Source organism: Citrus clementina, unplaced genomic scaffold (genome assembly GCF_000493195.1).
Source record: "Citrus clementina cultivar Clemenules unplaced genomic scaffold, Citrus_clementina_v1.0 scaffold_1, whole genome shotgun sequence".
Lineage (NCBI taxonomy): Eukaryota > Viridiplantae > Streptophyta > Magnoliopsida > Sapindales > Rutaceae > Citrus > Citrus x clementina.
In genome coordinates this window covers 476811-503611 of record NW_006263303.1, presented here as the reverse complement: position 1 = coordinate 503611, position 26801 = coordinate 476811, and the positions used below count along the sequence as shown (strand labels likewise).

The 26801-nt window shown below is 34.9% G+C and overlaps 4 protein-coding genes across 4 annotated transcripts; 1 reads left to right on the top strand and 3 right to left on the bottom strand.

Annotated features, from left to right (window-relative positions):
* Nucleotides 1-749: 749 nt before the first annotated feature.
* LOC18054108 (coatomer subunit beta-1) lies at nucleotides 750-4847 on the bottom strand. The gene is made up of 5 exons (XM_006450124.2): nucleotides 2792-4847; nucleotides 1836-2357; nucleotides 1550-1635; nucleotides 912-1151; nucleotides 750-821 (listed from the first exon to the last, which is right to left on the bottom strand). Exons 1-4 carry the CDS (start codon nucleotides 4823-4825, stop codon nucleotides 947-949), a joined length of 2847 nt encoding a protein of 948 aa, XP_006450187.1. The 5' UTR covers nucleotides 4826-4847; the 3' UTR covers nucleotides 750-821; nucleotides 912-946.
* A 2191-nt stretch (nucleotides 4848-7038) lies between these two features.
* On the bottom strand, nucleotides 7039-7548 carry LOC18054107. Its single transcript, XM_006450123.2, has one exon. The coding sequence runs from the start codon at nucleotides 7300-7302 to the stop codon at nucleotides 7102-7104; it is 201 nt and encodes a 66-aa protein (XP_006450186.1). The 5' UTR covers nucleotides 7303-7548; the 3' UTR covers nucleotides 7039-7101.
* A 6874-nt stretch (nucleotides 7549-14422) lies between these two features.
* LOC18054105 (F-box protein AFR) lies at nucleotides 14423-16493 on the bottom strand. The gene is made up of 2 exons (XM_006450120.2): nucleotides 16222-16493; nucleotides 14423-15842 (listed from the first exon to the last, which is right to left on the bottom strand). The coding sequence occupies exon 2, from the start codon at nucleotides 15830-15832 to the stop codon at nucleotides 14711-14713; it is 1122 nt and encodes a 373-aa protein (XP_006450183.1). The 5' UTR covers nucleotides 15833-15842; nucleotides 16222-16493; the 3' UTR covers nucleotides 14423-14710.
* Nucleotides 16494-22018: 5525 nt separating this feature from the next.
* On the top strand, nucleotides 22019-26174 carry LOC18054104 (pentatricopeptide repeat-containing protein At5g10690). The gene is given in 17 exon segments (XM_024192437.1): nucleotides 22019-22102; nucleotides 22185-22265; nucleotides 22267-22298; nucleotides 22300-22365; nucleotides 22455-22518; nucleotides 22520-22593; nucleotides 22744-22846; nucleotides 23211-23372; nucleotides 23504-23572; nucleotides 23661-23797; nucleotides 24276-24507; nucleotides 24711-24791; nucleotides 25157-25241; nucleotides 25578-25700; nucleotides 25703-25731; nucleotides 25891-26076; nucleotides 26079-26174. Coding segments are annotated over 17 exon segments (1704 nt in total).
* Nucleotides 26175-26801: the final 627 nt, after the last annotated feature.

Sequence of the window (26801 nt, the reverse complement as noted above, 5' to 3'; positions counted from 1 at the left end):
ATATATTGAGTTGTAAAATTGTAATAACAATATATTGTGTTATGAATTTTATTTTTATTTTTTTCCCAAAACTAATGGTGTTTCACTAGAAGTAAATAATTGGAATTGATGAGGGATAAGGGGTTAAAAAATTATCTTAGACAAATTTCTATTCTTACCTTTCTGAAAAATTACTCTCAGTGACAAAATTCTAATGGAAATGATATTTTACTAACAAAAGACTTAAAAGAGCCATTTTGATTTCTTAAACGTCAAAAGTAAAACCATATTCGGTCTTCAAAAGTTATGCTAAGAGGAAGTTAGCGACAAAGTCCGACTCGCGATAAGAAGGGGGTTGATCGGGTTCGCCCCGATAAACGGTAGACGGACTTGAAAGCCCAGTTAATACGGGCCTAATGTAGCGATAGAAGATTTGCCATGAAAGGGACAAGGAAGTCAATAATCGAATGCTGAAATGATACCGTGATCCAAATTCTCGGTTATGGACTGTGAATTCGTGGCGTCGCAAGTTGGTTTTTCCTTTTAGCAAAAATTGCTCAATTTTGATTGAAGATCTGATCTTGCTGAGGCATCATTTTTTTTTCAAGCGAAATAAATGCACACACACATGATATAAATGCTTTTCGTAAAGCAAAATGATGTAGAAATCACAGAAAATTCTTGTTCTAGTGTTGAGCAATTTCGATCATCATCATTCGGTTGCCTTTCACAGTACAATCTATATGATTCAATTATTTACAGATGTCACTTCCTAAATGCCGTAGATACAAACTGAACAAGAAAGGTGGGATGGGCAATCTTCTTATTTGTCGGCAAAGCACCTGCGTCGGTTCAAGTTCAATGAATCAGTAATTAGAATACAAATTAACAAAACTTGCCCCCCCCCCCCCCCAAAAAAAAAAAAAGCACACCAGTTTTTTCTGGGTATTGATATTGTTCTTCCACCTCAATTGCCTCCCTTTCCCTTCTGCTTGAGAGAGATCTTATTGCTGAGACCAAGTGCTATGCCTTGGCTCTTGCTCTTTATTTTGATGCTGCCACCGAGTCTGCCGTTGTTCTTTTTCTCAATGCTTACATTTACCAATGCATCCTCACCGAACACACTCTTGGCATATAAGTTTGCGGTCAGAAATCCACAGTTACCATCTAGTCTGCAGTTCAAATCAAGCCAAAACAACCAGTCGAAAGAATCAGAATAATTATTGTGAGAGAACCATTCGCATGCATTAAAACCTGGATGTCTCCTGAGAACTTGGAAGACAGGTCCACCTGCTACTATGTTGCGACGATGTATTAAAAAAGTTTTGCAAGTGCAAAATACACTTGTAGATTTATGAATCGTACACATTGTTCTCCAAAAGACTACAACATAGAAATGTGAACTATAAGGTAAGGTAAGGTGATAGGATGTTGTTAAACTATTGACTCGATTGACTGTTAATTTAACTGCACATATATTCCCATTGTTTCTAAGTCCACATTGCACAGAGAACAAGCACCCATTTCAGTTATCATTCAAGAGATTTGTTTTGAAATAGATCCAACTTACGGTGCAGTCAGGCACTTCATGTTGGTTAATTTGATTATGTGATCCAGAAATTCCTTTTCATCTTGAATTTCCGTGTCAACATCAACCTGCAGCGCCGAAGACAGATGAAAATTAAACTAGAAGTGTCAACTCAGCACCACCACCAAGACCAAGAGAGATAAGTAATCAGTCGCGGGAATTAAAGGAATTAAACAACTAATTCAGAGTACAAGCAAGAAAAACTGATGGCATCAGGTTAAAAACGTCATATGGTGTTACAGTCACCGTTAACGTTAGTAGCAGATACCTTGCGTTTCCACTCGAGCTCAGCCCACAGGGTTCTAAAAGCTTCATCTGTACAAACTGCAGGAGACATATAGTCCCCGACGTCGAAGCAAATTTCACTAAGAACAACTGTTTTCTCCCCATTTGAAGTCCCGTACACCACATGACCGCATATTACTCCAGTGTCAGTTGAGACCACCATGAGTTTAACCTTTATTTCCATGTTTGATTCAGGTGCTAAAGTGTTATTCTGGGGATCCTCAACAGGTTTAAGCTCAACAATTTCAAGGCCACCCTTGATAATCAACTCCATGACAAAATTCTGGAGGGTTTGCTTGGTGCGGTTGATAATTGTAATGTCAAGGACAATATCATGGCGGTGAACAGTAACAAAGGCTTCAGCATATACAGGGTCACTAAATCCAGTGAGTTGATGAATACGGCGGTTAAGCTTATTTACACCATCTCCATCCTTGATGAACTCTCCAGTTTCAAGTTTTTCATCGTCTGGCGTCATATCTTCTAACTCAAGCTGACTCCTCCCCTGGAAGTTTCCGGTTGGGAATTTTGATTAACTATCGCATTTATACATATAATCACAAGAAAATCAGGATATTTTGCACCTCATATTCGAAGTCAAGCTGACTCAAGAACTGGATGTTTACCGTCTTGATTATTGAATACCTCACATTTTTACATAATAATCACTAACAAATATAAAGAACCACAAAAGAACTAAAATTGAGAAGTATGGAAAATTAACAATAACTAACAGGTAAGCAAAGCTAAGTGAAGTATCAAGTTTGTACCGAAAAGGATCTAATAAGTGGATAAAATCCTAATGTCAAAGCATATATCAGGTAAACCATTTACATGCATGAACAGCAGGGCAAGAAAAAGTGTAGTTTTACAAATTAAGATAAACCCGAATGACAAACCGTAGCTCTTTCCTTGTCATCCACAATGAATAGCCATTACCTTCATGGTCTTTAGACTGTCAAAGTGAATAAGGTCATCTGGCTGTGCATGAGAAATCTGAGCCTTAGCATCTAATTCCTCAGATTCCCTTAACTGCTTCTCTGAAAGCATCTTTACAAAGCTCTGGCGGCAAGACTGCAACCATATCTTCCTGACATTGTCACCAGTACTGCAAAGCAATCTTATGCACACAACAATCCTATCATAAGAATCGTTATCAATTGGGTGCGGCAGAACTGGAGATTGTCCTAATTGTAACATTGAGACCATGATCAATACTGCCTGAGTGGATGCTTTATTCACTTCAACTTTAGATGACTGCACCCCTTCCAATCTCAGAACTAGCTTTGTCAGGGTGGAAGCAACAACTGCCCCAAGGAAAAAATCACCAGTGAGAAGAAATGATCTTAAATTTCTCCAAGTCAATGACCCCTGATCGGAAAAAGCAGGTTCAGAGGCATCAGCAAGAACAGAAGAAACAGTAACTGAGTTCATTTTCTGCTGAACTTTCTCGGAAGAGTCAGTATCCTCCCCTTCTTCAGAGACTGGTAAAAATGGCAACTCTCCGAGACAGTGCTTGATGGTCGCTATGCCATTCTCAACTTCATCAAGAGACCGGCAATACTCTCCAATGGTCCAAAGAGCACAAGAACAAACTCGTGAAGCTCTGATCCGATAGAGATTGTCCAATACTCTGGTTATAATAGAGACCCTCACTTCGTGATTCATTTCAATTATTTCTCGAACAGAATGAAACATATCAATAGCGGAAGCAACATTGTTGTCCCCTGAGAAGTCCATCAGCAGATCGTCCACAGTGCTTGCCACTTTTGGAAACTTAAGGGCACAGATACGAATGGCTTGAATGAGCATTTGCCTATACTTTCCATTGTTCTTAAACTCCCCACCATGACCCTGGGTCTTAAAAGCTTCGTTCTTCAACATAAGAACTACCCCATTGATATTCCTTTCAGTTATCAACTCGAGCACAATTTGAAGCGTTTTCTTTTGAATGTCAGTATTACGACAGTTAAGTGCCCTTAGCAGATCCATGGTCAGATCAACCATGATATCCCTGTGTGAAGACTTGAGCTCAATTAGCCGGTCAAGTGCAATAAGCTTGACATTGTTGTCACTTTGAGAACGAAGAAGCTGACAGTAGGTGTTAGCAGCAGCTATAAAATCAGTGGGTTTAGATGACAAAGAGACAAGTATCCCTGCACATTCGTAAGCAACTGCAGTTGCAGTTGAAGGAGCATTCAACAATGATTTAACAATATCGATATAGGTCTCCTTCTCCCCCTTGTCCATTCGGCTGACTAAGACTTTCCGAATCAACTCCAATACAACCATCTGAAGCAATTCACCCCATCCAGAAACACTATCAACATGACTCAACAGGTAATTAATTGCTCGATCCTGATCACAAGTAGAGAGCATGAGAAATGCACTTCGCTTGGCTGATGGATCCTCCTCTTTTGATAGAACCTCTTGAATTGTTTCGGGTGCATCCACCAGAAGCAGCTGACCCTGTGGAAGCTTATATATTGTCATTACAGCCAATATAGCATTCCTCCGAACATATGGGTGCTTATGTTGCAAATTTCCCACAACTGAAGATTTCAACTCCCGAATTATATCTAAATGTTTGTCGTTCAAGTGGCAAATAAACCTCAAAGTAGCAACACGAGTATATATATTCGAATTGTTGAGATTGTTTTTAAGATGTTGGCAAATATACATTTCATTCATGGTGCCACCGTCAGCATCTGCATCTACTTTTCCAATGTCAATGATCTCCAAATATAAAAGCAACAATTTTTGTAACATCGGGTCCTGAGAAGGTAAAACAAACCTAACGATTGTATTAAGCAGCTGAGGTAAGGTTTCACCATTCAACAAAAGCATAATTGCTTTCTTCATGGCATCAACTTTCGCAGGCCCATCGCGGCCTTGAAGATCTTTCACTATTTGTTTTGCAATTGCTGGCGTCCCTTTGTCATAGTGAATGAGCAGAGTATGAGGCCTCTCCATTTTTGCAGATCCTTTTTTTTTCTTTTTTTCTGTTATTTGAAGTTCGAGCATTGTCAGAAAACAACATTATAAATAATTTGATACAAAAATGTTTAGCAAATTATACACATATTCTTTGTTATAATTCTAGAAAACCAAAAAAATATACATAAGCAAAATTAAAATCTGAAAAAAAAAATAACTAGCCTTAAATCATTAAACCTATCACATAAAATCCTTTCCACTTCAATTCCCTCACTGATTTGGAATAACTCGTGAAGATGAAAACGGAAATGAGACAAAAAGAATCCAGTACTAGTTAGTTGGCAGCAAAAAAGATAAGTTCTTCATAAATTAAAAAAAAAAAAAAAATTGTATGGTCTCAGCAAGATCGGACCTAGTACTGGAAATTCAAAACATAATTCGACAATCTTGGTAGGTAAAAGCATAAAGAAAGCATAAGAACAATTAGCTACATCAAGATCTCACAGTTATTCAAAGTATTATCAAACGCATGACATCGCGAATCCAAGACGTAAACACTATTAATTATCTAACAATTTCAGTTAGTTTCTAAGTAAAGTTATCAGTTAAATGTAGGAAAATTTCAACATAATGTTAACTAGAAAGTGATAAGCACAGAGAAAATCGATAAGAATATCTACATCAAACGAGAAAAATCAACAAATGTCGTGTTTGGTTGCCAAGAAAATGAATCAATTAATGTGCAAGATTCAAGAAAATTAGAGAGGGAGAGAGAGAGAAACAAACTTTAAACGATGTGAGCGCTGCGTAATATTTGAGAGTACGAGTGATTGGAAGTTTAGATTTTAAGCGCTCATTTGGTTTTAATTTCTTGCAAATATATAGACGACCTCCATCGGAAGAGAGTGCAAAGCAAGTCCGCACGTGGTCCAATGTATCAAAAGTTTGTTATGCATCTGCTGATGTGGCAGCCAGCTCAGCTGGTTCGTTACACGCTCTTGATGCTTATTATTTTTTGGCGCCATTTTCTTGTTAGGCAGAGGCAGAGGCAGAGTGACCTTGTTAGATGTTTCCAGATGCTTCTAATCAATACTAATACATGCGCAAGTTGTATTCTGTTGTATTTTCTCCGTGTCCTAAATAATAAATAAACTGTATTTTCTCTGTGCCTAAACAATAAATAAACACATACATTTTAATTCTCTCTCAATATTTTTTCCTCTCACCTTTCTCGGCTGCCAAACAGCCAAAATTCACCAGTACATACACTTGCTACCTAGGTGCAGATTCATGTCTAGTTTTTTATTCTTAAAAATCATGTTTATGCCATGGCTATTGTTCAAACTTTTCAATCAATTTACCAATACTAAATTAAATTTGACATTGAATCATAGCTCTTAAATTAAATACTAACATTATATTTATAAGTGGGAACCCATAAATGGGTTAGTGGTAAGGGATTCGAATCCTGCCCGTGTTTACGGGAATTGAATTCTCATAAATATTTGAAAGTAGATTTTTTTTTACCCCACAAATATTCAGATTGCACCATCATAGAATTTAGGTTCTAATAGCTTCTAATCACATGTATCAATAAACTGTGTTGTCATTCACTGATAAATGATAATACCAGTACAGTCATTGAATGCTAACTTCCAATCAAGAATAGATTGCACATCGAGGTACAAACCATCCATCCCAACTATATGATAGCATTTATTATTTTATAAAATTTGGTTGATTCACTAATTAAGAATGCAAATATGCAACATTATTTTTGGTATACAAAAAAAAGTTACTTTATTCAAGCTTTACCGGAAGAAGTGAAGCTCATAGAACTTTGCCTTTGCCTTCGTTTGATTACTCCTTCGGAGGTTGATTTAGTCGAAAAATTTAACAAAGTACAGCCCTTTCGGAAACAAAATTGTTCCTTTCACAAAGGGTACTCTTAGATTGCTGGCTACTTTGACCAGCAATGACTTTTCCTTTAGAGAAAAATAAATAAATGATCCTTGAACAGATTGGAAGCTTGGGAAGATCTTATCTTCTAAAAGATATATTCGAAATACAGGCTAGAATCGTAAAGTCACGACCATGAATTTTGAATTGTCAACCTCAGACACAACGAAGAAGAAATATTCTGCATAACGCAAACCAAAACTGGAAAATTAACAAACCCATAACACAAAAATACACAGAGCGAAATTAAAAGAGGGAGTGACTCAATTTACATATGCACAAAGATAAGATGATCAAAAGCTCTTGTTTTATGATTATTATTGAGCAGACAAGAAGTTGTATGTATGTAAAAACTATTGGACGACCAAACGTCTGGCACAAACGGTACAATAAAACTTCCTCTTGGTTTTGAAATACAGAGGCAAGAAACAGAATCTCCACTCGCTCTGAACGTCCATGGCTCGTATCATGCCTCCACAGAACGGACATGCGCCTGGCGCTGTCTGCGTTCCTAACACTCTCTCATCCTCGTCGCACACACACACCAAACACATCCTCGATCGCCTGCTTTTCAAAATCAATTATTTGATTCGACTGGACTAATAATTGACAAAATCCTCCGTACAAAAAAAATTATGCAAAAAGGGTATTTATAGGACAAAATCTCGGCTTCCGACGGGAAGAGAGGCTGGAAAGACATTCATAGTTAGCTCTCGAAGGCAAAGTCTTTGTTGAAGCCAGTTTCCTCTAGAACATTCTCAACGGCTTGAATTGGTGTTATCCTAAGCTTTAAAAAATAATAAAAGGGAGAGATTTACGACATGGAAACGTGTGTTGATTCTTATTCTGCGTGACTACGAGTGTGTTTTTTACGCGTATTGTTTAGTGATTACAATTACTTTTCGTTGCCCAAGCAGGGACTTGGGCTTCAATTCTGTGATCCGGAGTCTTTCTTTTGGGCCCATGGGCTAATAACACTTGGAATCCCAAAACCGGATGAAATCGGATATCCCATTGGTGGTCCAGCTGTAGAGTCGGGTGGTCGAGATGAGACTGCGACTTGAGAGGCTTGGCAGTCCACGTTTAGCACTCCGGCGGATTGGGCTATCAAGCATCGATGTCCGCACAAGTAGGGATCGCAAAAACACTTTGACCCGAATTAAGGGTTAAAAGTTGGGCTAGGGTTCAGGTTTTTGGATCCAATTACATTCGGGTTATAACTTGGGCCCTACCAAAATATCCTAACCCGACCTCTAACCCTTTTAACAATCTAATATTAACGTCAAGACTAGACACTAAGGACTGGTTTGGTACGACGGATTAAATTAAATTGGATTGGATTAGATTGAATAAGATAGGATTAGATTGGATAATACTAAATTATATATAATATTATATTGTGTTTAGTATGCCATGAGATTAGCTAATAACTAATAATATGTCATATATTAATTTATTAAAATCATTGTAGATTTACTTTAAAATGACATGTAATATAATCTAATTTAAATCAATAATTATTGATAAATTTATAAAAAAAATTGCAAAATCTTTCCTTAATTTTTTTTAATAATTAACTTGTTATAGTTTTTAATCTCATGAATAGTAGAGGACAAAATTTTATCTTAAAAAATGTAATCCCAATGGTCCCCTTGGGATGAAATTTTGCCACTATTGAGATTAAGTGGTGGGCCCATTATTATTATTTTACTATTATTTTTTTTACACCAAACATGATATAAAGATTATTTTACACTAAAGTTATCCAATCTCATGATATATAACTAAAACCAAACGGGCCCTAAAGCAACAAAGAGTTGAGAAAAAGAGAAAGGCAACGACTTGACTTCGGTAATTTGCATCTAACCACCCACCACCATGGCATCACCAGCCACCCAACTACCAAAATAATCGGCAGCCACGCATGAGCCAGAGGGGGACGATTGAGTCGCACAATGCTGGCACTGTTCCCAGCCACCGCCAGGGGCGGATGCAGTGCAGGACCACTGGGGGCTCAAGCCCCCACTGAAAATTTTTTTTTTTGTTTAAAAGAAAATTAAAAATTAAAAATAATCCCTGTAAAAATTATTAGATAATCTCATTCTTTAAAATTTAAACTATTATTTTAATAATTATAAAGTAATAATTTTATTTAAAAAAATAAAGCCCACAACCCAAAATATTTATAATCCCAAAACTGAACCGTGATTGCCAAACTTGTAATTAGAGATTGTCTTGAAGAAAAGAGGAAGTTGCAGGCATCAGTTCTGTTCTTTATTCTCATAATCGCAGTGAGAATAAACATGTTCTTTTCGGTTTTTTTTTTCAAATTAAGTTAAGAATTTCGTATTTTATTTTTTGTTCACATGTCAACACATCTCTATATAAATTGTAATTGTTCAAGTGACTAATTCTAGTCTTTACAATTTCTTTTTTTAGTGATTTTGTTTATAACTATTAGTAAATTAATTTTTTCAATTGTAATTAATTTATTTTTACATAAGTACTTATATATATAATTTTGAGCAATGAAATTTGTGAAGAATGAACTTCGGAATCGGATAGGAGATGAATGGATGAATGATAATTTGATTGTTTGTGTAGAAAAAAAATGGATTTAATAGTATTGATACTGAGTCTATTGCACAATATTTTCAGAATATGAAATCGCGTAGAGAACAATAGTAAGTTGGTTACCAAAAATTTTATATATTTAAGTTTCAATTTTTACATTTTGCTGTTATTTAATTTAGTCCCCGGTAAATTATTTTTCCAAATCCGCCACTGGCCACCGCACCTTCATAGCCATTGTCTTTTTTCCAAAAAGCTTTCTGCTGATGATATTTTATCCAATAAATCTTAGCATGTCACTCTCGGCTCTGTCTAGAATAGGGTTCTTTTTTAATAGTTATTACTTATGATTCAATTTCGCTTAGTATCTAGCTTAGATCCAACATTAAGATAAGAATGCACTGTAGAAGTATGCAATCTCTAGAGATAAATATGTAAAGTTCCGTATACAAATTTATAATTTATTGTAAGTATTGTAAATGTTTGTTTGTTGCATTGCAATTATGGAGACTTCGTTTTATGGCAACAGCAATATTAACTTTCAAGTATGGATTTTTATTTTTATACATGGTGGTATCCTTACGACCAAAGTCAACATAAAAATGGAATAGTAATTCAATTATTAATAAAGAATCAAGAATAGCAGTCCTATTCTTAAAAAAAAATGACTGGCCTCGGATGAAACTTGAGTCTAATCTTGACCTTAAAAGTGTCAGGCCTAAGTTTGAAGGATAGACTTTTTAAGAGTTAGGGTCCTTTATTTCAACAAAGCCCAAGCCCCGTGCATTGACAGGATTACCTAATTGATAGAGGTCGTTGACATATAATAAGGATCAAGTCCCACCATGAATCTAAAAGCTAGTTTAGTAGCAGAGATGCAACATATTTTCATAGTGAAGGTGCTGAATTTTTACCTTAACATGTATTTATAGTTTATAAAAAACTTATTGTGATTATTAGCTTCAAATTCGGTAGGGTGAGTACTTGAAAATGACATTTCGACAACAAAGTTAGTGTTTGATAAAAATTTTAAAAAAGAAGAAAGATGAAGAAAATGAGCTTTCTTTTTTCTAAAGTGAACAATGATTTTTTTGGTCAAAAGACCTTTTATTTTATAAAGGTGGCCTCTTCATAGATGATGAGTGACATAAATTCAGGGTTTTACCTTGAGTTTTTTTTTTTCCCTAATGACATGAATCACCCATCGTTGCACATAGATGTGAATTTGATTACAGGGAAACAAACATATTTATTGTATAACTACGTGTTTCCTTACTCTTATGATTTTGGATGTGGTTTCCTTAGATCATAGAATTCAGAATCAAAATGAGTTTTTCCCCTCTTGTCATTTTCATGAGCTTTTAGGCCATGGTTGGTTTAAAGAAAGGGGAGGAGAGAAAAATAGTGGAATAGAGAGGAAGGGAGGAAAAATGAGTGGAGGAGAATAGTGAAATTAAATTTCATTATTGGGTTTGATATAAAATTTGATAAGGAAATGAATTACAATTTTTTTTCTCTAGACAAATTTATCTTTTGTTTTAAATATTAAATTATTTATATTGGTAATTAAATATAATTTAATATCAATACCAAATTTTTTTAATGTCAAAAAGTTCCAAAACGATTCATGATTTATTAGATATTTGTGTGTGTGTGTGTGTGTGTGTGTGTCTATCAGTTGTTTCCGATGGCGGTTCGGCGGAGTTCCGCTGACAATCGACAATCATTCGGTAATTTTTCAACAACGGTTGACGGGCGTCTGACAGTGGTTCGGCAGCTTTCCAATGGAGTTCCAGCAGCATTTTGACAACTGTTCGGTGGAGTTCCGACGACGGTTAATTTATATTTCTATTTCTATATTTTCATATTAAATAAATAAATAAGTTTACTTATTTTATTAAGTTTCTTAAATAATTCATTAAATTTAATTAATATAAAATTATTTATATTATTAAATTGATAAATAATAATTATTAATGGCATTAATAAAAAAATTGAAGAGCAATTTTGGAAGCTTTGGTTTCCAACATAAGAGGAATTTAAATTCTTCACTCCTTGGTGTGAAATTCAAATTCTATATTACGATGGATATTAAATTTTAATAGAAATTAAATTCTTGTATATTATGTCCAATCAAATAATGAAAATAAAAATAGAATTTAAATTACTTTCTTCTCCTCCATTCTCTCCTTCCAACCAAACACCAGCTTAGGAGATTTTATCTTGGCATTTATTCTCTCATAATAAATTGGGTGTTATTTCTCTTGAAATAAATGTTTTTACCTAAAAGAATGGACTAGTGGTGTAATGTGGTGCCTGGCACCTATACATAGCAATGCAATCCCATATCCATCAAGAAATGGGGGTGAGCTTCATAGTAGAGATGGCAAAACCCCGGGCCGGGTCCGGGTATTGCAATGACCGGACCCTGCCCGGATGCAACCGGTCCGGGTTCGAGTCCGGGCCGGGTTTTAATTCGGGTATCCGAATTTTATATTTTTTAATATTATATGTGTATATATTTTTTATTTTTTGGTAATTTTATAAGTTTTAAATTTATTTCAATAAAATTTGACATGAAAATATAAACTTTAAGTGTTTAAAACTTTATATATGTATAATAAATTAGTCAAATAAATATAAATATTTAAAATAATATATATTTTATAATATTTTTTTAATAAAATCCGGGTTCCGAGTTTATCAAGTGATGCTCAAGACCGACCCGGCTTCATACCCAGGCCGAGTAATACCCGGCCCACAACGTCCGGGTACGGTCCGGGTCCGGACCGGGCAGGTATTTTTGCCACCTCTACTTCATAGGCTTTTGCAATGAACACTTCGCGTAACTGATTGGGTTACAGTGTCAAGCCCCGATGTCATGTGCGAACCCCATAAACTACATGTAATAGTGTATCCTTAAAAGACTTCACAGAGGTCGCTGGCGAATATAGAGTGCTAGCATATACTAATAGGTTTCTAATCATTTTGCTTAGTAACTTAATTTTCTATTAGAAGTAAGTTATCACTAGGCTGGTTTAGTCAACAGGAAGTTGGACATAAAAATAAAACCAATTTGACCCAATCACATGGCTTACCTAATATATATGTATAATGCAACTAGTATGTTTTCTTTGTTCATACATTATGCAAGCAAATGGTTCACATGTCATCATGCGTCAATCAGTTATATATTCATTTAAAGGTTCAGCATGGGATATTTTCTTTAGAAGAGAAAACAGCGGACATATAAAATAAGTAGATATTCCCAACCAAAGGATAAACTCAACAGAATTAGCAATCAATATTAAATTATCTAATTAAGTGCATTTAATCATTAAAACCCATGCATAATTAATGAAAATTTTTACGTGGAGACATCCTACTTTTTAAAATTTTGAACATATTAATTTAAAAAAGATTAATAATTTTGTCATTGCTTTACAAACATGATTAATTGACTCCATCCAAATTTAAGGAGGAAAAAAAGGAACGAATATCCACAACTTGTGAAAATTCCACATATATATTTAAGGAAAAACTTTTATCGCCAAAACTAATTTGCAAAAATAAATAATTGAGATAAAATTTAGCATTATCTATACCTATGCTATATAGACGATGAAGTAATTAAAAATTAATTTAATCGTGAGTTAAATGATTGGAGGCCGTTTTGTCAGTTAAAAGTCAATCAACAAACATCTAATGCACACTCACTAACGTGATTTCCACCTCAAATATCGTCCAAATTGAAGCCTTAACATGTGAAACGATTCCTTGAAACGGGACACAGTTATTTCACTAAAAAAATAATCCATCACTCTTCTATATATGAGTGCCCATCATCACTCGTCACCCACCAAACAGACAAATAACACAAATCTTTCTCTCTTCTCTTGTGCCCCAAATGGAAATTAGAGCGTTATTTTCATGTGCATTATTAGGAATTTTCCTTCTCTTCCTTCAGTCTCATTGTCACAATCTAGCCATAAATTTTCATCAAGACGTTTACTTAAAAGGTTCCCCGCAAAGAAACACAATTCAACAATATCCAGTAACCCGCAAGATTGTGAAGGCAAAACTTGGACTCCCTCCTTTGCAATGGAGAAAGAAATTGGCAAATTTCGCTTCTTGGTGGGTGAATCAACAGAGACGAGACTGTGATTTAGTTCATTCGAATAGCAATCACGGTGAAAGTCTGTTCTGGGGCAGTGGCAAGAACTGGAAATCGGCCGATGCCGTTGCGGCGTGGGCTGCTGAGAAGGGTTACTGCAACCATAAGTCTAATAGTTGTAGCAGATACAAAGATTGCTGGCATTATACCCACAGATGGTTTGGAGACAGAGCTTGAAAGTTGGTTGTTTGTAAAAGTGGAGATACATTCGTCACTTGTAATTATGATCCCGTGGTAACGTGATAGGTCAGGAACCTTTCTGATAAATTTAGCATTTTGTTCCAAATTCAAGTAAATTTTGCAAAATTACTTTTACACCTTGGGAAAATTAAAAAGGAAAAAAAAAATCTAGACTCGCCCTTAAAGGCTTGTAATAGAAAGGGCGCCTCATGCTCATGACCATACCCCTTATATGTTATCATTTTTAGCTCTAGTGAAATTCAGGATCCTCACATTTAACCATGCTTCAAATGGTGTTCATGGAGCTCAACATCATTCTTTGTTGGGTGACTTCACACATATCGTCTTTTACATATAGAACTCCTTAGGCCGCCATATTGATAATAATAGTAGTCATGAAACCTCATCTATGTTAACCCCAAAATCAATAGTGCATTGGATCTGATACTTAAGGAGGTGTTTGTTCTAATGCTAATTATGAAAAATAAGGATGCCCATGAACTACACACACACACACACTTTAGTCCATATTAAATTTAAGATCTACATTCACATTTTTAAATACAATTTGAGCTGACATAGACTTTGAAAAATGATTTTAGACATTATATCACATGCTTTTCAGTTTTCACACTGGTCCTTTTTACCGACAGACATGCGGATTGTAAACAAAACAAAAAGAATCGGCGCCGTATACTTTTAGCTTTCGCAGGTATTATTTTATCAAGAATCATGATCAAAACCATGAATTTCATAACAAAGCCAGAAGGGATCACGAAATATTTAATAGTAATGATTGATTAAAACTCCCAAACAAACAAAATAGGAAGTAGGAACACACATTCTACCTACACAGCTGTGGCTGTCGCTTACAGATACGAAATCAAAAAGCAGGCAAACACTTTATGAAGTAAGCAGCCTAATAGAAACAAAATCATGTCAAGGTTAGGCCGAGATTAGCAGATAAACTACAACCTGGCCTTATGATGAATGATTGGCGCAGCATTATTGGCTCAAAGACAAACACTTCAATTAGTTTAAGCGTAGACCACTTGGCAACTGGAGGGTGCTAAGTCCTTGAACGCCCTAGGGGCAGTCATAACTTTCCACTCCGCTGAAATTCCCCCATTTTGTTCCTCATATACCCTTCCGATTGCCACGTTTAACCCACTTGACACCACATAAATTTTCCCTTCCACTCCATTCACTGCAAACGGCCTATGCATAACTTCACATGGGAATTTGTCCCCACCCACATACCGCCACGTGTCGTCATCAGGGTTGTACTGCTTCATTGGACAGTCACCGTGCTCTGATATCACGAACACCTTGCCTTCAAGCACGATACTGATCCCAGTCCATCCTTCCTTCATCCCATCGCTCATCAGATTCCACGTGTCCTTGTTGATGTCGTAGACCCCACCCCTTGGGGAAAACATAAAGGGCCACGTCCATCCCTCAGTCACATACATCTTGCTCCCCATCACAGCTGAGTCGTACCTAGCCAACCCCATTCGCAACTTGGCAGCCGTCGTCCACGTGTCGCTCTCCGGGTCGTAACACTCGACGGCTGTCATTGTCTCGTTGATGTTGGCCCCGGTTCCACCAACGGCCATGATCTTACCGTTAACATTCCCGGAGGCGAAAAATGACCTCGGTGTTAACATTGGTGATGCTAACTGCCATTGATTGGTTGTTGCACGGTACATGATCGTAGACTGCATAGGAGTCTCTGTGTCCGACCGCATCCCGCCCAAAACAAATAATTTGCCTTGCCGTGGAAGTGATGTACATGCAAAGGCTTGCGGGCACACAGCCTTAGGGCATGGCATAGGAGGCAAAACAAACCAACGGCCAGATCGTGGGTCCAAGGCTTGCCATTGGATCCTGGCCGTAGGTTTATGAAAAGAAAAAATGAAAAGGTAAGGCAAAGAAAGTGACAGGCTCTTCTTGCAGAGAGCGAAGCCAGGGTCTGTAATTGCTTTGTTCCATGAATACGAAACTGAACGTACCAAAGCTTGGTACGGATACGGAACATGAAGCAGACATAGCTCCCCGATCTCGTCGGGTAATCCCGGAATCAGTGGCTGAGTATTCCTTCCAGAAATTTCAGTTTCTTGGCTCGACGACGACGAAGTAGACGATTGAGAAACCTCCATGCTTGAGAGACTACAATTAGAAATTAATAACAAAAGGGTACTTAGTAAATTAACGAATTAATAAGCTGATCTACCTTGTGATCTATTTCAATTATATAGTGAAGGAAAACAGAGAACAAGGGTGAGTGATGACGAAAGTAAATTAACTTTACAGAGCAAGCTAGCGAATAATGTTTGTGTTGTCTGAAAACGTTTCGAGTTTTTTAATGTTTATTTGGGATTGTTTCTATCTTTAATATTGTACGTTTTTTGTTTTTCACTTCTAGAAGCCAGAATATAAGGGCGTTAGGAACCATAAAGTGGTAAGTCAATACTACCAAGTTTCCTGCAAATCCGAAGAATAAAGACTTGTGTGACTAAACAATTATAAACAAAATTTAAAATTTCACCGGAGTCGGGTGCGGCTGACGTAACTCCAGCTACGCGACGAACAGATGCTGCCGGTCACCGGAGTTTGACGCTGTCTGATTGGGCGCTGTGATTTTATTTAATTTATTCTTTTTTACACCTTTGAATTGGGTAGGAATTTGATTGTGTTTTCTTTGCAGGGCTTCTGTGTTGGATCACATTTAATATAGTTAGATCTGCGAACAGTGTGATGTCATGATTGTGCGAAACTTTGGTGTCTCTACAGTCTACATTAAGTGAGAAAGCTGGATCCCCTGCACTCGTACTAGCAGGCAGCGGCATGTCTATCTGCTCTTGTTGCTAAATGCACAGCCAGGCTGTTAGATCAGGGGTGTTCAGAATCTAATATGATCCACTCAATTCGATTTGTGTAAATCCAATACGTGGATTGGATATAGATTGAAAACTTAAAAATCCGCAGTCGATGGATTGGATATGGATTTATTTTTGTAAATCCGCAGAAATCCGTGAATCCGCAAAAAAAAAAAATTATATATATATAATTAAAAAATTATTATAAATTTAATTAAAAAAAATTATAAATGTGACATTACATAGTTACATAAACACTATAACATATCTTAGCCATTACTCAATAATAATATAAAATGAAAAATAATTAAATAATCAAATATACAAATATAACTTGTAAAAATTGTAAAACAAAATAAAAGTAAAGTCACACGCATTCGCAAAAGCAAAGTAACATAACGTCAAGTCACCAACAATTTGCAAAGTCACCTAAAAGCAAATTAACATGACGCTAAGTCACCAACAATTTACAAACAAAAAACTCTAAGCTTCCCTACCGTCACACACACTAGCAACACTCAATACTGGTTAGATACACTCTCGACACGGATTTGAAGGACATCGGCTACGCGATTCCGGCGGGAGCAAGCCATCTTCTTTCCCAAGTCCATCGAGCCACTTCACATTCACTGGTTCCAGCTGAACAATTTCACTATCACAACCTTCAAGATCGTCACCCGTACGGCTTCTCCTGGTTCCCATTGTGGACGGCTCCGTAATCACCACTTTTCGACAGGCACAACAGCCTTGGTGAAGGATCAGACTGTGTTTGGTTTCCGAAACTTCGCAATTTAAATTAATTGTGGCTTTATATGAACAATTAATTTCGGTGTTATATTAACGTATTATTGTAGCTTTATTTGAACAATTAAGCTTGGTGTGTTATATTTTGAAACTTTGAACGTATTATTGTAGCTTTATTTGAATAAATAGTCTCGATGTGTTATATTTTGAAACTTTAAATGTATTATTTTAGCTTTATTTAAATAATTAATTTATTTAAATTTTATTCAATTTTAAATTTAATTGGTAGCAAAATTATTTTTATATTAGATTTTTTTATTTCATTAGTTGGAGAGAACTAAAAATTTTTAATTCGAAAACTAATGTGCAAAATTGTGGATTGGATATGGATTGAGTCAAATCCGCATCCGATCCGCAGATGTATGGATTGGATTTGGATTGAATTTTATCAATCCGTGGATTGGATTAGATTGAAAAATTATAATCCACAAAATCATGGATCGGATATGGATTGATGTCCAATCCGTAAAATCCGATCTGCGAACACCCCTATGTTAGATATTGTTAAAGCAATGCCCCCATGGGATTATAGCATATAGCTTCTCTGAATTTAGATCAATTTAAAAGAACATAATTTGCAATTCCTTTCATGCAAATCCATCCTTACTATTGTAAGATATTGTTCTAGCTCTATTACGCAAGAAAATCATTATAAAATCCACTCTCAATACTTCCTTCATTATTAGAGTACCTGAAATAATAAAATGAAACTCACTCCCACCGATTATATGTTATTTGTTAATTTAGTACTTTAAATCTCAAACCAATAGTTTCAATCACGAAGAATATTCAAATACAATTAAAAATAACAAAAAAAATAAGTCGAAGACTCATTTAAAAACTAATTAAAAATATCATCTGAAGAGGGAAAAAAAATTTAAAGAAACATTTCGAAAACTAATAAACTTCAATTTCGATTGGCTTTCATCATTTCATCATTCAAAGGTGGATAAAATTTATCCTTGGAATTCTTGTGCTTTTAAGTCAACGTTATTTCTTTAAAATTTTGAAATAAAAAAAGTCACTAGATATATATAAACTGATTTAAGGAATATAATCGTTGATTCATTGTTTTTATTCACGGATTATTTACAAAGTCTAGGAAAAAGGCCTCACGTGATAAAATTATAAATTATATCCTAACTTGTGATTTTACCAAAAAAATTGGGATTTAGATGTCATTACTCTCTCATAGAAAAGATTGGATTATATGTTTGATGCTATGGGAACGGCCACACAGGATGAAATAACAATAATGATGATGCATAATTGCAACCACCAGTCCTCTTCAACTATTCAATATGATTAACGAGGTAAGTTGGATAATTAAAGCAGGATTAGGGAAAATGAGTGACAACACTAGGATGATTAGCTTTGCTTTTGAAAAAAACCGACACGTGTGAGGCCAATTTGGTCATTTCTGAAATGTGAAACTAAAGGGGAATACCATGCTCATTGGCATGGTACTATGGTTCAAGTGGAAAGTCAGTTGCCTTTTCCTGTAGAGGAACTGAGCAAGGAGTGTGCTTGTCTAATCGTGAAGATAAAAAGTGAAGCAGAATGGGCAATGGGTTCCTTCAAGATAAAGATTACAGCTGAAGGCTTTTCTATCGTGTCTGCGTCAAAATTGCTCTCGGTATCCTCTCGGTGAGGTTAGTGGGGGCCATGCCTATAAGTAGAAATATGTAATCTTTGTAAATTCTTAAACCTAAAGTTGATTAAACACGTTTCGAGATATTATTGGAAACCTCCTCGGGACCACCACCTCCCTTGATTTTTACATGTCAACGATCAATAGTCTGTATGGACTACTCATGATGCACCATTCCACTAACGTCATAGCATGAGTATGTTGATTCTTTGTTTCTTTTTCGTGAGTGATTGACATGTACGTATGACATGATATATCTGTATTACACACCAAAGACTACCCAATAATTTTGTGGCCATGAAAATTGTATTTTTTTCCAATTTAAATCTCCATTACCGCTGCCTATTTGGATGTTTGAATTTATGAGTTTTCTCGTTGCTGTCGTTTGTATTTTGAGTAGAATTTTTAAGAATTAAATAAATTATTTTATTTATTTTAATAAAAAATTAAATTTTAAATTTTTGAGATTTAAAATTTTTTAAATACTAAATTATTTAAAATATTTATTTATTTATTTTCTTCTTTTCATAACATAACTTTAAGAAATTTATTTATTAAAGTAATTTTATAATTTTTAATAAAAATTCTTACTAATAACTAAACAACTGAATTTTAATTTGAAAAACTTTACTTGTAAAATATCTACTTAAATAAATTCTATTTAAAAAAACTATATCAAACGGAGTCCAAGAAGTTGTGATTTAAATGTCAAAGCCACTGTGAAAAAAAATTATAATTATAAAATAAAAGTTGATAGCGTTTGGTAAATATGACTTTAAATAATAATTTCATAATAATAATAATAATAAAGATATTATTAATACGAATGTGATAAAATCAACTTAACTTTAAAATACTTTAGTGTTGTGACTTAAAGGGTTATAATTTTCCAACCACGATATCAAATTACGGAGTTCCTAAGCCAATAATTTGTATGGCACCAATTTTATGTTTTATGTTACTAACATGGATTAGAGAGAAATAAAGTCTTTCCAAATGCAAAAGTGGAAGGAGTGGGCATTTTGCATGAACTCGTTGGTTCGAAATTTTCTATTTGGAACACAAAAATATTTGTGTATTTTCTATTTAGGTCAACACAAACACAACTCATTTAATAATTGTGTCAAGATATTGAGGCCCTAACCTGACACATAAAATAAATGGATTACTCAATAGCATGCTTAATATATATATATAATTTATCGATAGTATAACATATATGTATCTACCAAAATATTATATATATATATATATATATATATATATATATATGTAAATAATATTATATATCAATATTAAAAAAATATACATGTCTACTAATATTTTATATATTTACACTATTGAAGTTCTGAATCTACATAAAATTTTATAAATGAAACATTGTGTATATGTTCATCCTTTAAAAAAAAATCATATCCAATATTTGAGTTTTGATAACATTGACTTATAAATTAATTTAAAATAAAGAATATAATTGTGATATTGTTAAGGCAAACAAGTTAAGAACATTAACGCTAGCTTGACACAGAAAAAAAATTGTGTCGATATGTGACTCATTTAATAATTGTATTAAATTTGATAATTTATATTCAATTACTCTTATTGTGTTAAATTTTGGCAGATGTAGGGCAGTCCGTAACCCCCACACTGATTAAGCATGGCCCAGATTTAAAATGTAAACAAAGCCCACCAATGATCTGACTTTAAAGCATCTCGCAGTTTTCCTTCAAGGCTTTCAAAGGAAAAATTGCTACCAGCATAAATGTGGACCGGCTGCCAGCATAAACATTATACGTTGATGCCCATCGTTTCCTATCATGTCGCACCATACACTGCTTACCCTGCACGGCGAATGGGTAGCTCTTTCTCCTCACCAACGCGGCAACAGCACTCACCAGCAGCGATGCGTCAGCTTTACGCTCTCTCACCTCCGCAATAAGGATGACAATGGGTTAGATATGGGTTGGATCTACTCTGCTCCATATCCAAATCCATAATAAAAATCAAGATCCGTATCCGCTCCAGATCCGTCATGAATCCATATTTTTTGTTCCATATCTAGATCTAAAAAAGAAATAAATATCTATATCTGCTCCAAATCCGAAAAAAAATTAAAATTCAAATCTGCTCTAAATCCATCATGAATTCTAAAACTCAGTAATAAAAAAGTAATATTTTTTTAGAATGAAAATTGAAGGCTAAAATGTATTGATAACAAATAAATTATATAATTTTTTCTCAAAAATATAATAAATATTGTAACTTATACTTTTACACCAAAATAATAAATAAGAAAGATAATAAAATATCATTCAAAAGTAATTACAGGAGTAAGATCAATCTAATATTTTATTATCTCCTTCATTATTCTAATATTCACGACACACCTACTTTTATTCTTACAACATTAGATAATGACATATAAATTAAATATGATTTATATTCAATCCTTATGTCATTTTTATTATGACCATATTTGACTAAATATATGAATAACTATATTCCTTAAAAATTATTTGGCCAATATAATAAAATAAATTACCAGGTTGTATTACTTGACTTACAATTTGAATATTGCATGTACATGCTTTGGGCTTAACTGACCTTTAAATTTACAAAACTAACTTTTAAGTTTTAAGAGTTTAAATACATGGTAAATACCACTAATATGCTATGAATAAAATTTATTATCATTATAATTCCACAATTGTTAAGAAACTTTTAAAATAAAATAAAATTAAAAGATAAGTGGATATGAATATGGATTTAGATATTAAGATAGATCTAAACATGCTCCAGATCTGTCTTAGATCCACACATCAATATCCAAATCCGATCCAAATTCATTTTAAACTAACCCAAATCCGATCCGATTGAATTTAAATCACGTAGATCTTGGGTCAAATCCAATCCATTGCCATCCTACTCCGCAATTACAAACTTCACTTTCTTCGAATGCTGTTGTTTCCTCATCTCCCTCCATCCCGAAACGACGTCGACACTTAAACAAAATGCCGTTAAAGAAAAAACCGCCCAAACTTAAACGACTCACCTCCCGCGTCCTTCAGCTCACTCGCCGTAGGCAACTCCATCTGGCAATTTTTTTCTCCTTAAAAATAATTAATTCATTCTATTTGCAGGAAATTATATTTTGAAACTGGAAATTTGTTCGTGTAGATTTTTGAGGAGAATGAGATTGTGAACCGAGAGCACTGGAAGCTGAACACGATAGTGATGAACGCTGTCATTGAAGCTTCGCGTTCATTGCCGAGAAATTGACTCGGTGCTTAAAATTTGACCAAACGTCAAAGTCCGATGATTGCTCTGTTGATAGTGTCACATACGGCACCGTATTGAAGGTTAATTTTGTAGTTACCTTAACATTCTGATAGTGCTGAAAACATCATCATTTCTGAATATGTGAATATTATTATTGATATTATGATGGGGTTTAGGTGAGGCTCAGAGAATTGATGAAGCATATCAAATACTTGAGTCAGTGGAAAAAGGCAACAGCTGTGGGAAGTCCTAAGCTGTCTGCACGGCTTATTTGTGGCCTAGTAAATGCTCTAATTGAAGCAGGTTCGTATCTTGAAATGTTGAAACAATTATATGAACATGAATAATATAAAATTTAGGTTCATAATTCAAACGGTGGATATTTTTCTGGGTTATTTGTGTTGATCTGAGCTTCAAACCGATGCTAACTGATAATGTAGTTGGTGCGTTGCTGTAGTGCATGAGATTTATGCCGTTCTAATGGTCTTCTTGCACAATATGGTTTTCTGCTTCATGAAGGAGGGAATCCTTCAGTCTTGTTTTACAATCTATTAATGAAGGTTTTGCTGTGTCTTATGGTTCTTAAAAGGAATTGTAAATTTGAAGACTAAGGGTGTGTTTGGGAGTATTTTTCTTTTCAAAAGAAATGCTTCCCAGAAATACTCCAAGTGTATGTGAGATTCCCTAAAAATACTTTAATTTCTTTCAACTGAGCACTTGGAAGCAGATACAAAAGCAAATGGGTATCTGAAAACACTTTTGGGAATGCCTAGACTATTCACAAGTGCACACAAATGTACTGTGCTTGTTGGCTTTTAGCTTGTCAAGTCAAGAAATACACAGGATACTGTTTTTGGTTGTTGAAAATATCTACTTTTGGAAAGTAGTTGTGTTGTTTAAGAGGTCTTGTTTTACTACTTTCAGGGACATATCAGTGCTGGCTGTCCTGAGGTTGTAATAAATCTGCATGATGAAATGTCACATGTAGGATTAGAGCCTGACAGTCTCAGCTATAATATTCTAATATCTGCTTGTATCAAGACTAAGAAGTTGGATGTCACAATGCCTTTTAATGAGCAACTGAAGGTCACAAGCATGTATTTGAAAGGCCAGTTTTGTGCCTCTATATACTTTTAAGTTTAACTAGGATTGGATTGGTTTACTTAAATTATTGCTTTTGATTGTGTTCTCTCTCTCTCTCTCTCTCTCTAATACAGGACAATGGACAGAAATGTAGCAGTGGTGGTTTTCACCCTGATATCTTCACTTACGCCACATTACTCATGGTCTGTGTTCGTGTTTTCATTTGTTTTGTTTGTTTTTCTTTGTTAGAGTTTTTTTCTCGCTTGTATGATTATACCTTTTCGGTGGTAGGGCTTTAGGCATGCCAAGGATCTGCAATCACTTCTGGAAATTGTGTTTGAGATGAAATCATGTTGTAACTTGATTCTTGATCGATCCACATTTACTGCAATGGTGGATGCATTGCTATATTCTGGCTCAATTAAAGGTACATTGCAACTAATTTTGTTTCTAACTTTGCTATTGTAAGTAGGTTATTTGTTGGATCAGGCTGCACTTGAAGCTTCGACAGTATTTAGTTGGATTATCAAGCAACTCAACTTTGATCTCAATCCACATTTCTTTCTCCATATGTACATAAGAGGAGCATTTATGTTGCTAATGCAAAATAAATGATTTGAGAATTGGGATAGAATGAATATGAATAGATTTATTACTCTGCCAAGAATAGATAATATGGAGAAAATAAAATGCACCAAGATTATGCCATTTGCATTTTTTAGCTAACTGTTCTTCTTTTATGCTCCTATCTGTTCTACTGCCTTGCTGCATGAGTAATAGATGAATAAAATACTAGACTAACTCTTATTTTCATGTAGATTCGAAGTGGATACAAGGCTTTGTTTCTTTGCGTTAATAGATGTGCACCAATTCTCATGCCTTCTACAAATTAGTTGTGGGACTATATGCTCTTTGCATATTTGGAGAAATCGTAAAGCGGGTGTGCAGCAATCCAGGTCTCTGGCCAAAACCTCACCTTTACGTTTCTATGATGCATGAATTAGCTGCTAGAGTTGACTATGATATAGTCAAAAGTCCTTATAGACGAATGTGGCCAGATTCTACCGGAACTATATCCCCAGAAGTTCAAGAAGAAGCTGGTCATCTTCTCATGGAGGCAGCTTTAAATGATGGGCAGGTACTAGATCCACCTATATGCTTTGTGTCCTTTACATCATTTTATCTTTTATTTCCAGACTACTTTCATGCAACTAAAGCATGTAATCCATATTGCTTTTATCTTTAGTTGTGATGGCTCTTCACCTCAGCTGGTATTTATGTTGTGGACAACCTAGAGAATGCTAGTAAATTAATATGGGTTATTGGGTTTTTTCGTGTCAGGTTGACTTGGCTCTAGATAAGCTTTCCAATACTATCACAAGATGGAAGGGAATATGATGGACAAGCAGAGGAGACATGTTATGTGACAGATAGATTTTTCTTTTTTAAAAAAAGAGAATAATAATACAAAGTTAACAAGTACTAAATATTTTGGTGTCACTTATCTTAAATTCACCCTGGGTAATCATGCAACTTGTAGCATACTTTCATTATATGTCAATTTCACTCTTTCAAATGACAATTTGCTAAAAGATTACTTCATGGGATGAAGTTATCAGCTTGTAGCTCTTCATGGTAACTTTTGCTTAATTTTTTTTTTGTAGGGAATCCTTTTTGGAAATGCATATTTTTTACTTTGGTCAATACAATGTTAATTGTGCAGATTTCTTGGTTGAAATTGCATTAACATGTTGCTGATTCTTCTGTATATCTTCGTAATGAAGGCTGCTATTCGCATAGAGGCCTTATTGGGGTTAATGAAATCAATGTTCAGCCCATACCTACTTCCCCAGGTACCCAATTTTATTTTGTGTTGTGTTAGACATCCCAAAATTGTATTTCATAACTTCATCCAAAATGTGGCATTCACCAAGTGGATGGTTTTATTATATAAATAATTCATTTATCGCGAAAATCTACCTATTACTTGATATGACACATCACATGCCAAATCATTTGGGATGAGATTTTGGGATACAATTTGGGATGTCTATCGTTATTCTTTTGTTTTTCCATATTGCGCCAAGTGCTGTTTTTAAAATGTTCTAACATAAGTCAATGCTTCATAGTCTTGACACCGTAAATTAAAGTCATGCACTGTATTACTCTATATTCCTTTTTCAGATATCACTGGATCAACCTATTGAGAGGATCATCCTATTGAGAGGATCATGATGCCAGTGGAAGAAGCTCGGCCACTGCCAGGTACCATAGCGTTGAGGAAAGTGGTTATGCGCTTGTTTAGGGATCCAGTTGTGCCCATTGTAGATGACTACTGTTGCACAGTGAAGCCTGCAGTGAGGTATTTCCTTATTTTTTTCGAGCAACTATTTTCCAATCGCCTGATTTCATTGTTCTCATAGCTTAAAAATCGGTTATAAGTTGTTGGTAAGAAATTCATGGATAGTTGCTTAGTTCATTACAAGCTTTTACAGTATTTCTTTTATTTTGTGCTGAGTAGTTGAATGCCCCATTGTCCACCATGATGAGAATTCCACCTCCTTGCGTTTCCACTTGAAGATCTATTGGCCATGTGATTGATCTAATCTTAGCAAAGAGGCATAAGATGGTGGTAGTTGTAAAATGCGGTAACTTATATGGTACTGGTTATAGCTCAACTTCGAGGGCCGTCGGATTTTTAACCTCTTAGAGCAATTGTTAAAACTTATTACACCCCGGCCCCCAGTTGCCCGGGCCGAGAACTTTGTGCTTGTGGAAGCTGTGCGTAATTGCATTGCATCCTGATATTTTTGCAAATTTAGGTTTCTTTTTAAGTTTTACTTTTCCTCAAATTCATTTAAATGATATCATAACCATGAAAGATTGTCTCATTAATTGGATCTGAACTCGGTTAATTTTCTTTAACAATTAATCCAAGTCCAAGATCATGAATAGCCGAAAAATGCGTAGACGTGAAAATAAAACGAAAAATGGTGTATTTATAAAATTTTGAATTTTATAAATTGTGCTTTAAATGTACAAGATAAAGGTGAATTTTATCTGTAAAAAATTCAATGAGGTTTAAGATTTATAATCGGCAATATTTTGATGTGTTATGCAATGTTAATGGTGGTTGGTAGCAATAAAAATATAATTGCATTTGGGCAATTATTTGGTAGGTGATGTTGTTTAAGTATCTCAAACAACATGGTCTTTTGATATCGAGTGATTAATTCACATTTCACAATTTTAACATGAATGGCGGCAATATGTGTAAATTTATGAGTAAGTTTGAAAATGTTGAGTAATTTTTACTAAGTATGCAATTTTTTTAAAAAACAAAAAAAAAAGAAAAAGAAAGAAAGAAAGAAAAGAGAGGTCCCTATACGATGTCGTAAATTTTTTAAGGCATTAATAGTGTAGGAAATATAT

Excerpts from the sequence above, each read along its gene's own strand:
- LOC18054107 (XM_006450123.2), bottom strand. The coding sequence starts at position 7,302 with ATGTGTTTGGTGTGTGTGTGCGACGAGGATGAGAGAGTGTTAGGAACG.
- LOC18054108 (XM_006450124.2), bottom strand. The coding sequence starts at position 4,825 with ATGGAGAGGCCTCATACTCTGCTCATTCACTATGACAAAGGGACGCCA. Across the intron at positions 1,636-1,835 it reads AGCTCGAGTGGAAACGCAAG|GTTGATGTTGACACGGAAAT; the intron begins GTATCTGCTACT and ends TCGGCGCTGCAG. Across the intron at positions 1,152-1,549 it reads ATGAAGTGCCTGACTGCACC|ACTAGATGGTAACTGTGGAT; the intron begins GTAAGTTGGATC and ends TTTGAACTGCAG.
- LOC18054105 (XM_006450120.2), bottom strand. The coding sequence starts at position 15,832 with ATGGAGGTTTCTCAATCGTCTACTTCGTCGTCGTCGAGCCAAGAAACT.